The 12245-nt window shown below is 37.9% G+C and overlaps 1 protein-coding gene across 1 annotated transcript in view; it reads left to right on the top strand.

Moving 5' to 3' along the window:
- The first annotated feature begins 9848 nt into the window (after positions 1-9848).
- Positions 9849-12245, top strand: part of evx2 (even-skipped homeobox 2) — a 3806-nt gene continuing 1409 nt past the window's right edge. The window contains exons 1-3 of the mRNA XM_031858657.1: positions 9849-10442; positions 10870-11105; positions 11584-12245. The exon at positions 11584-12245 is cut by the window's right edge and continues 1409 nt beyond it. Of these exons, the coding sequence (XP_031714517.1) occupies positions 10049-10442; positions 10870-11105; positions 11584-12195 (1242 nt within the window). The 5' untranslated portion in view covers positions 9849-10048 and the 3' untranslated portion in view covers positions 12196-12245. The remainder of the gene's footprint in view (positions 10443-10869; positions 11106-11583) is intronic.

Below are 12245 nucleotides of genomic sequence, written 5' to 3'. Positions count from 1 at the left end.
AATCTAGGGTTCTTGAGCAGTGTCTTTAAATGGAACATTGGTTGTTTTTTCCTGAGTGAAGAAAAGGACCATTACAACTGTCATCTCTGTATACAAGCTTCTGCGTGGCCCCCCTACTGTACAATTACGACCTAGCCCAATGTTAGCACCTGAAATTAAACTGCAAAAATGATATTATCGCCTTGCAATGATAACATTATTGTTTGAATTTAAAACAGACATTTAAATTCCAAATACTGCGTAAATGTAGTTATCCAAGTCCAAGTGCATTTCACCAGCAGTACTTAGTGTTTTATCAAATATTGTCCTAAATAAATATATCCATACGATATGGGGACTTAATAACGTGTAAACTGTACTGTGTGATTCATAATCACCACTATTATTTCTATAATATAAACATAGACATCTGATAACCTATCGGAAGAAACTACTATCAGGCTTCCATTAAGATATGTTTCTTTTCATCATTGGAGATTTTCTGCAATACATAATGCCCCCTTCTCACAGACAAGGATTAGGTAAGATTTTGTGTGCGTGTGTGTGTGTGTGTGTGTTGGGGGTTGGGGGTTCAAAAATACACTGACACTGAAGACTTGGAGCAGTTGGTTTTTCAATACAAAGAATCCCATAGTGGGGGAAAAGCGCTTCTGTGATTGTTATGATCACAAGTTACTGATCACTTCAGAGACAATAAAGTAATTCTATTATACAACACAAATCTGTAGATTAGCTTCCTTATAACTACACTGTGTCCGGTCAAACTCGCCAATTGTATCTGTTTGCATAGAGCCAATCGTTCTAAATACATTTCGCTGAGATTGAAAATATACAGGGTTTAAATCAGGCAAGTTTCTCAAAATCTAAAGTAATCATGAAGTAGTTGCGGCTGTAACCCAACAGGTGGCAGTATAAGTTCGTATTTGGCCTTCATCCTGCCATGCTGTCTTTGCTCTTTTCATTGTTTGTCAGTTGCTTAATTCTGCAATTAAGCATCAGCAGTTTCAGTCATTGCTGGAGTAATGTAGATTTACTACTTGTCTGAGGGATCATATACATGCAGTGTGTGCCTTTCACAACATCATCAGTCAAGGTAAGAAAAGTGCGAACATGAACTTGTATTTGTCGCAGATCTTTGCTCCCAGTATATGTTTGTTGTAAATTACTGTTCCTAGTATGTTTGAATCAAGAAAAAAGAACATACAACTGCAGGCAAAATATGTGAAATAGCGACACACCTGCAGGACAGCACAACTTCAAATTATATTGTAGAAAAATAAACAATGCTGCAAAAAATGCATATACAAATTATTAACAAAGATAAGGACATTACATAACTGACGACACTCTCTAAAGTGAACGCTTGTGTTTTTTCAAGTTTTTTATGTATATTTTTTAGTTTTGTTTAAGACATTTTAAAGCTATATTCAAAGGTTGGCAAAGTGTTTTCAATATTCAGGCCTAAATACCGCATTATGTAAAACATGTCTAAATCGCATTTGCCCCCATGAAGGAAACAACTGAGAATTAAATTACAAGCAAATTGTATTTATCGCATCAGGAAACATGTGAATAAACTAATTCCAAATGAAAGAAAAATAAATAAACAATCGTTTCCAAAACGTGGCGTTCTATCACAAACTGTGCAGAGCTCCATGTGGGCAAACTGAGCGTCAAAAGTTCTCTTTAAAATATTCATAATTCATAAGGGCATTCGGGCTTAAGGTTAAAGTTAGGCCAACAGTCAGACAAAGGAAGATAGGCTCCCACAATTACAAAATAAGGAGACGGGTTAGTGTTCGGTTTTGATGCCATTTACTGCTCTTCGTCATTCATGTTTCGGGTGTCACGAGCCATATTGAGGAGCTCAGTCTGGTGGATTTCCAGGCCCTTTGAAGGAAGCTATCCGCCGTCTTTTGTCCTTGGTAATAAACTTGCTGCTTCCCTCGTTCAAGTTCTCTGGGCTGAGAAATGTTGCCTTGAATCTTGTGTCAAAATACCAACAGTCAGTAGAAACCAAAGTGGGTTTATCGTTTAATTCCATTTAATATAATTGACACAGAAGACGAACAGGTTACAACAAGAAAACAAGAGTTTTTTGCATGCAGAAAGAAACATGTTTTCTAATTATTATCTAATTACGTCTATTTGACAGAAGCTAAAGACCCTCAGACGGTTTTACAGAGCAGGTTCACACATGTGGAATATTTTCAGCTTTGCATCGCCTATTTCTTCATTATATAGTATTTCTTTGAAATGTCGAAACGGTTGGTTGAGGATGTGAGAAAACTGACAACCAGAAACTGAATCATTTCAAATAAAAAGAAACGTGATGCGATTTTAGGAGTTATGTGAACCTATATAGGCGTATACATTAAATCCACGGTTTGAAGTTTCCCACGGGGAGTTTGGTCAGCTTTGAAAGTAAAAATCCGAGATGACATTTGAGACACACCTAAAAGAAAAGCCTCAGCAACTTTATGCACGTGATGGATAATATCTATAAAAAATAGCCCAAATAGATATACAAATTCAAACCATCGTAACACATGTTGCACTGGTCAATCACTTTCAATCAAGTTGAGTTTGCAACAACGTGGGCATATACGATCAAATACATTATCGCCAAGGTCATGTTTAAATACAACCACAATTAGCAATGCGACAGTGTGGTAAAACTGTTATGGTACCAAGAAATGAGTCATAAACAAATCGACAGCAAGTACAAATCAGTCTGAATCGAATCACGAGTTACTCGTGAATACTAGCCTGTAATAGACTATAGATAATATGTTTACTGAAATAGTGACATCTGTTATAAGGCACACTTGCTGATAAATGACAATAAGCTAATAGTCTACACATTTACTTCTGATCATATACAGTTATTTACATTGAAAGTGCGTTCTACTCATTAGTCGCTATTGCTGATAATGCAATATTATACGGAGAATTTACTAGATATTAATTTGTGCTCAACTAACCATTAGTGTCTCAAACAGCATGTCCCCACCAAATCTACTGAGTTTTTACTCTGTTAGTTTCTTAAAGACAAAGCCGAGAAAGCAGGACATTGACCAACGGTATTTACATTACACTTACATTATACTTGTTTATAGTAGGAGGCCTACTGTTATATTTTATATTTTACTGTACATTTTAATATGTTTCCATTTTTTACACAGTTTGGATTGTTGTTGATTGTTTAATGTTATGCATCACCCACCATGTCAAATTCATTGTATGTGCATTCCGATTAAAGATAAAGTCGCAGAAACATGAGTGAATATTTAAACAAAGTTTACCAACTTTTTTTCTGGGAAAATTACAGTCGCCTTTTAGGCTACTCTGTAATTATACGTTCATATTGAGTGAACAGCATCTTGCTATTCCCAGCATTATGATATCCAATCTCTGCGTTGCCTGTTTCTGATCTGACTCAGTGATGTGGAGCAGTCTGTAAAGACATTTGTTTTAAACACGTATTGTATGCCTTCCTGTGATTTAAATATATTTAAGTCTTCATGTTTAAGACTGAATGGGATTTTCAGAGGTTGGAGCAGCAGTTGGTTATGTCCCTGTTCTGTTATTTGGTTTGTTTGCATTCACAACATATCGCCGCTAGATGGCGCTCTCGCTTAAGGAAAGAACTGGAGAAGCGAAGGTTGCGCAAACACTGCAGAGGCACAAAGCAACAGCTTCATTTCGCTTTCAACACTGAAACTTTTGATTAATGAGTTGGTTCAGCTGACTGTTGAATTTGAATCAAAGGTACATCTTACGAAATAACTAAGCAACCGATGCTTTCTCTATTACACAGACTTAAAAGGGGGAGAAAAATCTGCTTCAGCATCATAATTACTAAAAAAAACGTGTTTCAATCAGTTCTAAAGGCTGACTGGCTCGAGATATTAGTTGGGTTGTTTCTTCTTCTTTATCAGAATAAGATTCTTAAAAATACTTTGGGGGAATCAGAACTAAAATATGTAACATTTATGCAATGATATGCTCTTACTTCAACAAGATGTCCACAAGCGGGGACACAACTCCACATTTGTTGTCATTATACATTATGAATGTATTATATATGCATCCTGTACTGAGTATGAGACTGTAGGGGATCATGACGGAGACCAGTGCTGAAAAAGGAAAATTGTGTACAATGAATGCAAAACATTTATACTTTAACAATACTGTGTATTAAACAGTAACACTGCTTGGAACCACAGCTCATTAGATACACATACAGTAAAATGCATATAGGTAATCTGGAATAGAGTTTGTGTTTAAGTGAGTAATGTCTTGTTGACAGATACACTAGATTATTGATTACTGTTTGGACAATATGTATATTAGACTGTGGACATTGTTTGAAGTAAAGAGTACTTCCAAAGGAACATAGTGGCTTTAGTGAACACCAAATACTTACTTCAAAGACCATTCAGAAAACAAACAGGCTATAGTTTGGCTTTATCAAAGAGAGCGATAACAGGATGTCAAACAACAGGCGAACAGGTTAAACTAAGTAAAGCATCACACCTGAATTTCCTGGTCAGGCTACAAGTAAAATATATTTTATGTGCGATGGCTTCTATAAATCTGCAATCTATTACCAGACATTGAACAACATATCTTTTTGTTTTGTTTTAAATCTGTTAGGATTAAGCAGAGATATCTGGCTCCTCTTCATGTGGTTTGGAGAGCTGATAAGTAAAGGGACTATTCACTCAGTCCCAGTTCTGTTTTTGCGCAATGCTTAAGTTGTGGCTGTTCCTATCTGGGCACACAGCCTCTTGCAAAACACGCACTTCAGGTAATACCGCCTCACATGCTATGACTCTGCCAATCAGTCAAGTTTCAGTTTACGTCAATGTCATCACTTCATCATTTTACCCTATTAGAGATTTGTGTGAAATTGTCATAATTAGCATATGTTCATCCATGAGGTCAAGTGGACGGCTGTGCCAAGATTTGAAGACATTCTCTCCAGACGTTCCTGAGATATCACAAGGATGGGCCGGACAACCCGAAAACATAATGCAATGCAAACAACAGGGCATCTTACATTTCAAAACACATATAAGACTCATAAAACATTAAAAGATGAAATTATTTATATTTTTGGAATGTGCTTTTAGGTGCAGGCAACCTGATTTTTCAACGTCCTGTTATCTGACCCACTTAGTATTAATTAACACACAGCTTCATCACATGAACACCTTGTCTAAATCATCAAGTGATAATCAAAAGAAAGTATTACAGAGTATGCATCAAGTGTCAAAAATGTCAAATATACTAATATATATATTTTTTCCATGGCTACAGTTGATGTATCATCTGCATATGTTGTGTGATTCATTTTCCATTGTCTGATGCAGTTATTAATGGTAAAGGACTGCTCACATCTGCCCTAATGGTTGCACTCTGTTAGGGTATTGAGGAGTTTGGGAGTTATTTATACTTGAAGGGCAAGTTGAAGGGCTCAACGGATTAAAACTGCTTTTACACAAAGTAATCCTGCAACTTACAAAAATAAAAACACTGACGGATTTTTGTAACTCTAGCAAGTTTGAAACCGCTGCCGTTGTTTCCACATTCAAAAGATAGCTAGATGATCAGCAGTAATGTGGGTTTTAGTAAATGTGACAACATTTTAGAATTGCATGGTAAAAAGTTGCCAGTTACATATTCTTGGTGAAAACAATGATTTATCAAGTCAATCCAGCTTTGTTTTGCGCATCTGTGCTATTTTTAATTAATATATATATATATGAATATAAATGAATATAAAAGCTTCACTGCTTTGACGAGCAATAAAAACGAAGGGTTATTTATATTGTCAAAAAACATGCAGCATTTGAACATTCTTATCCATAGTTGAGATATCTTGAACTCATCATTCACTTTTGACAAATAATGTTTAAGAATACCAGCACATAAAGTGTTTTTTTTTTTGCTTCCTGCTAAAAATTTCAAGGGGGTCCCAGGTTGAAGGGAGGCCTTCAGAGAGGTATGGTTCTATTGCCAGGGGCCCAAGTTCACCCCTAGAGGAGCCAACGTGTGCCTTAAGATGCAGTTCCTCTAATGTCCACTAGACGCTGCATCCTGCAACACTGACTGCATGGAGGTGGCTGAGAAATCTCCCCAACTTCTCATTGGAAACACAGTCAAGGTAATCCCACATCTTCTTGTAGGTCTTTATCATAGATGACATTTTGACATCATGTCACAGTTGGGAAAGCAAACTGAATTATATAAATGAAAGACGTCTTTGAAATCGTTATGTTAAAAGACACATGCACACTCTTTGTAAACACAGATTTCAATCATTTGTCTGATAAGTCGCTTAGGTCTGTGTGGGTATGTCCTTGACTCTCCTGTTAGCTTTGTTGCACCGTTGAGGTGGGACAACTATCACCAGCATTACTCTTACAGGTAGATGGATGCAACTCCCATCATTAATCTCCCACTTTTCACTTGTGCAGAAGCTTAATCCACAGAAAAACTGAAAATACATGTGTTGGTGTATGCAGGGCCCTTTAAGCTTGAAGATAAAGGTTTTCGGGGATTTTGGCTCGATCGACAGCTATTTCAGTCATTCAAAGTCAGCCATGGTTGCTGCTGGCTTGTCCCACTTCAGCCCAATATGGTCCCTCCTCTTTGTCCAGATTTGGATTTTAACTCTGATTTTATGCTTCATCTACATCTCATTACTAACTGCTGCTATGCATACTGTGTTCAAAATGTGGTTATTTACACCTATTGCTCATTTCTGCTTCATATTGCTTTGCATGGAAAAATACACTAAGTAGTGGATGTTATTGCTACATTATTGTATCTACGTTTTATACCTTCTGTTTTGAGAAAGCTGATTTTGTTGGGGTTCTTGCAACTTCGGCGTATTTCTGAACCCGTCACTTCATTGGGTTAAGAACATTGTGCCAAAGGACTGCAGTTAAAAATCAGCCTGCTGGCTAACACAGCCACTTATGGAAATGCTAATTAATGTGCATTGTCATTATGAATCAATAAACTAAACGTATGACCATCCTTTTTGAGTTGCACTTCCTTGTCAAGTCTAGCCAACTTTACAGATGTATACCTTTCTGTTGTGTTTCATATTCATTTTTAGAAATGGCTAAATCATAATTGTATTTTTTACGAATAGGGAACAGTGTTCATTTCCAATTAGAGTTAATCATTATAAGTGTTTAACATTTGACTTTCAAAACAATACATTTTTTGCCTCATGCTTATTTTATGACAGATTAGCAAATTATGATTTTACTACCAGAGAAAAAATATTTTTTAACCTTAATTCACAGGATTTTGTTGATGTTTAATAAGCAATTTTGCATAATGGTGGATCCACAAGAAGAGCAGTAAAATGTAGATTAAGTTAACTGAAACTAAAATGCTGAGAAACCCTGTGACCTCTGCACGATTGCCATTCACACTCAAACTTTAGATTCAAATCTATGGATCCAAAATGTTCTTAACATGTGTGTATGTAAGGATCCATTCAGAGTGTGCTGTTGTTCATGAGTGCAAGTCCACATTTCAACTGAAGAGCATAAGAAACATGCATCAGCCTCTAAAGACGAGCATTAAAGTTACTTCAAGTCATAAACATTAAAGAGTTCATGTCCAGGGATACGTGTAGCAGATGTTTTGGGGAAAGACCCTCTGTCTAAAAAGTCATGTATAAATCTGCACTCACTTTTTTTTTAAGAAAATTGCAATGTTGAAAAGTGAATATTAGTTGGCTTGAGGAACTCAATTATCTGTTCATTTTGACCCAATACAGTGAAAATGCTTATATTTGCTTTGCTCCAATACTTCAGTGATATGCAAACACATGAGTCTTTCATCAAACAATGTGACCAATAAAAGCTGATATGACATTTTTTTTAGCAGAATAGCGATATTTGGTCTATTATGCTCCACAATATACCTTAAGTATAGGTTAGGAGTAACTCATTTATACAATTCAGAAGTGTCTGCAATGTACAAATATCTTACGGTAAACTCTTTATAGAAAGATGCATCAGCTGCGCAACATGTATGCAAATGACCTAATTATATGAAAAGTAAATTCCCAAAGCTCTTAGGAGATTGCAAACACCAGTGTCTTAATTGACTGCGATATATTTTTTTCATTAAAATATAAAAGAAAATATTGTGTTCACTAATGAAGCGATGGGTTCATTTAACTAAATTAAATGTATTAATTGTTCTTATCTTGTGAGTAGTAAAACATGATTCTCTTAAAGATAATATTTTACATAAACAGTTTCACAAATGACTAAGTGTATTCAAATTATGCAGAAGTTGATGTTGAAATTCAAGCTGTAATTGGTTCTTATCCTGAAGCCAACAACATTCAGTGTCATATTCTGTGTTGTCATAAAGGGCAGACAGACTTTGATCTGAATTGAATCCCATTATATTGCTCACCATGTTGTAGAAATAAGACAAAGTGTGAGGTTAGCAATGTGGCTCTTTAGCTTCCAGATCCTCTTTAACTATTTATATTATCTATGAATTCCCTTCTACACTAAGCTTTCCTCTAAATGCTCCAGTTCTCAGCAGAGACAAGTCAGGACACTAGGTAAACTCATAGACTGTATATGGTAAACCAGCCCACTCAGTCAACACCTCATATCAATGAGAGCAATTAATATTAAAACCTGCAGGAGGCGCCAGAGGACGCACAGAGGATGATCTGACGCCTTTAGTCATTTCACATCGAGAACTGTAGGAGTCCATGCATGGGTGTTGTGTCTTTACACATCGAGTCTCCGGTATAGGGTTAATATGATGCATACATGTGGCAGCTTTTTTCCTGTAAATACACAGACTACAATGCATAATAACGGTTTTGACTGGGAGGAAATGACTTCAAACCGATTAGAGATTCTGTTAAAAACATAAAATATTAAGTATACGCTTTTAAATCCGAGTAATTCGTTTAATTGTAACATCAGAGGATATGATGGAAATAAACAAAGAAAATGTGAATAATGACCTGTAACGAAATGTAATTTTAAATAATAATGACTATCCATTGTTAAATGATAATAAAAAAAAAAGATTATACGTGTTTTTAAGTAGCCAGCTAACATACAAATAAGATACATCTACATGCATAATATATATATAAGCGTGTGCTGTTATCGGTACTAATGCAACCGTTATCACCCCATCAAAATGTGCCTTTGACGAACTGTGTGAAAAAACAAGAGAAAAAATATGAAATGTACTAAAAAAACATATCTTAGGAAAAACATAATGCTCTTAATCTCCCATCACACACTTGCACTTTAATCATAATGCACTTCACATTCGGATTAAAGTCGCAGGAATTGTAAAAGCAAAAAAGAGAAAAGAATTAAGATTGAATAAAGAAAAAGAACAACGATTGCAGAGGTGGAGGGTGAAAAGAGAGGAGGGAAACAATAGAGAATCAAAGCATAATAATATTCCTAAATGAAGAGGGAAATGTTGCACCGCTCATTTTATTAATCAGACTGTCAATTTCACCCAAGAGGCCAAACCCCAGAGCAATCTAAAACAGACTCAGAGATCAACCCAGGGACAAGCACCTCGCTCCTCACTCCTCTCTTCCTCTCCACTTGGATATTATTCGTCTGACCGAAGGCCGCCTCCATCATCAAGTGACAGCCCTCTCCTATTTATTTGCTTATAAACCTGTTACAATAAATGATCATTGGAGCAACGTCAGCCGAGCATTTTAACAACGAACAGCAACCACTTTTGATGAATGACATTTCGCTGCTGTGAGGAGGATGCACGGCTCGTTTTGAGCAGTCGCTCGTCGATTGCATTCAGATTCTTTCATTTTCTGCGTCTTGCTTATAAAAAGGTTTAGAGACAGTTATTTAGAGACAGTTGCTGAGTTGCATGCGGATTTAAGCTCCGACACAACTCATTGGTGCTCCAGCCCCCCTGGACAAGTATTGTGTGCGTGTCTGTGTGTGTGTGTGTGTGTGTTTTTTTTTTTTTTTTCTTCGTCTTGCACGGCTTAATGATGGAGAGGATAAGAAAAGAGATGATATTGATGGAGAGAGGTCTGCACAGTCCTGTCGCAGGCAAGAGGCTCGCAGACACGCCTGGAAATTCAGTGCTGGAGGCCCTGGAAAACTCTCAGCACAGCGGACGGCTAAGCCCCAGAATAACTTCGGCTTCTCTCCATGGGAATCTTGGGGACATCCCGACGAAAGGCAAATTTGAAATTGACAGTATTTTCGGTTCACACCACAACAGTGATAATACCTCGTCGGCGGAAATTTCTTCGTCAGAAAGCCGGAAGAAAATGAGCCTTTACTCCGAAGTTTCGCCAGATTCAGATATTAACAGTGATGTGGAGGTGGGATGCCCCTCGCATCGATCCCCGAGCCAGCACAAGGAAAACAACAAAGGTAGCCTAACATTTCATTTTTCTGCATATTTATCGTTTTTCAATATTTCTGCAGTTGCATTGTAATGTTAATATAGCGGGTTTTAGCCACTGTTATTATTGTCTTTCCATCCAAAAACCGAAATGAAGCTAAATTAAATGATTATAATTATTAAGTCTGTCATTTGTAGAATGTTCTGTTATTATTGGTAGTACTTTTATTACTATTATGATTATTTTTATACTCCAAAGGGTAAATGTATTGTAATATTAATTTTAAAAGAAATATTTTGCATTTGCCTATCGACACAAATTTGACATCAACCTTAAGATTCTTATAATAATTGCCATTACGTTGTCAAATACAGTAGGCCCACACACGTTTATTATTTCAGTATTATCGATATCAATATGCATAAGAAATTGCTTCTTTCCCATATTTATTTTAGGTTTTTCAGATTCTGGATCTTCCAACATAAACTCGAACTCCCTACAGAATATGAACGGTAATTCATCGGGAGGATTAAACAATTCAAATAGCGACCAAGTGAGAAGATATCGGACCGCTTTCACCAGAGAACAGATCGGAAGACTGGAAAAAGAGTTTTACAGGGAAAATTACGTTTCGAGACCGAGAAGATGTGAATTAGCCGCAGCGCTGAATCTGCCCGAGACTACGATTAAGGTACAGATTAATCTTCATTATTCTTGTGTATGCATGTGTTTGTGCACAGAAAGCAATGCTGTGGGTATGAAAATAATAATAATCATGATACTCTGCAGTAGAAAATGCAATGAATCATTATTTGTGCTCATGGAATGTTGCAGTGTAATATTTTGATTTTAACCTGTAAACAAAATAAAGCTTTTATTTACTAGTCACCCCATGGGTGCATCAATTCACCCGGTATGAGTCATTTATAACCTGCCCATTTCAAATAATAAAATCCCAAATAAAACCCAAAATATTTAAACTGTTATTATATTTTGCAGATTTGAACTGCTTCTGCGTGGTGAAATTGTTCATTTTCATGACTAGCATTTATAGGGACATTTAGTAGAGCCTGGGCACGCGCTGAAGCACACTCCTTAGGGGTCTAAATTTAGAGCTGTGAAATAACATGGCAGCTTCAATATGTGCCTTGTTTTGACTCTGTGTGCAGGTGTGGTTCCAGAACAGGCGGATGAAGGATAAAAGGCAGCGCTTGGCGATGTCCTGGCCCCATCCAGCAGACCCCAGCTTCTACACCTACATGATGACGCACGCGGCAGCTACAGGAAGTCTACCTTACCCTTTCCACTCGCACATGCCTCTACACTACTATCCGCACGTCGGTGTCACGGCAGCAGCCGCCGCCGCGGCCGCCGCCTCCAGTGCCGCCTCGTCACCTTTCGCCACTTCCATCCGCCCCCTCGATACCTTCCGGGCACTCTCCCATCCCTACTCGCGGCCAGAGCTTCTGTGCGGCTTCAGGCACCCGGGACTCTACCAGTCACCCGCAGGCCTGAATAGTCCGGCTGCGGCGGCCGCGGCAGCTGCGGCCGCGGCGGCTGCGGTCGGCGCCCAGTCAGCCACCGGGCCCTGTTCGTGTCTCAGCTGCCACAGCAGCCAGGCAGCGAGCGCGCTCGGCTCGAGGAGCGCCAGCGCTGACTTTACCTGCACAGCTTCGGGGCAAAGATCCGAGAGTGGATTTCTGCCGTATTCTGCCGCTGTGCTCAGCAAGACCTCTGTCCCGTCACCAGACCAACGAGAAGAAACCTCACTTAACAGATAACTCATCATGCAGCCTACACGACCGTTTCCTATTCTGCACTAGTCCTATTA

This window comes from Anarrhichthys ocellatus, unplaced genomic scaffold (assembly GCF_004355925.1).
Source record: "Anarrhichthys ocellatus isolate YVR2014 unplaced genomic scaffold, GSC_Weel_1.0 scaffold20, whole genome shotgun sequence".
Taxonomy (NCBI): Eukaryota; Metazoa; Chordata; class Actinopteri; order Perciformes; family Anarhichadidae; genus Anarrhichthys; species Anarrhichthys ocellatus.
The sequence above is the reverse complement of the archived record's forward strand: the minus strand, read 5'-3'. Positions and strand labels throughout refer to the sequence as shown.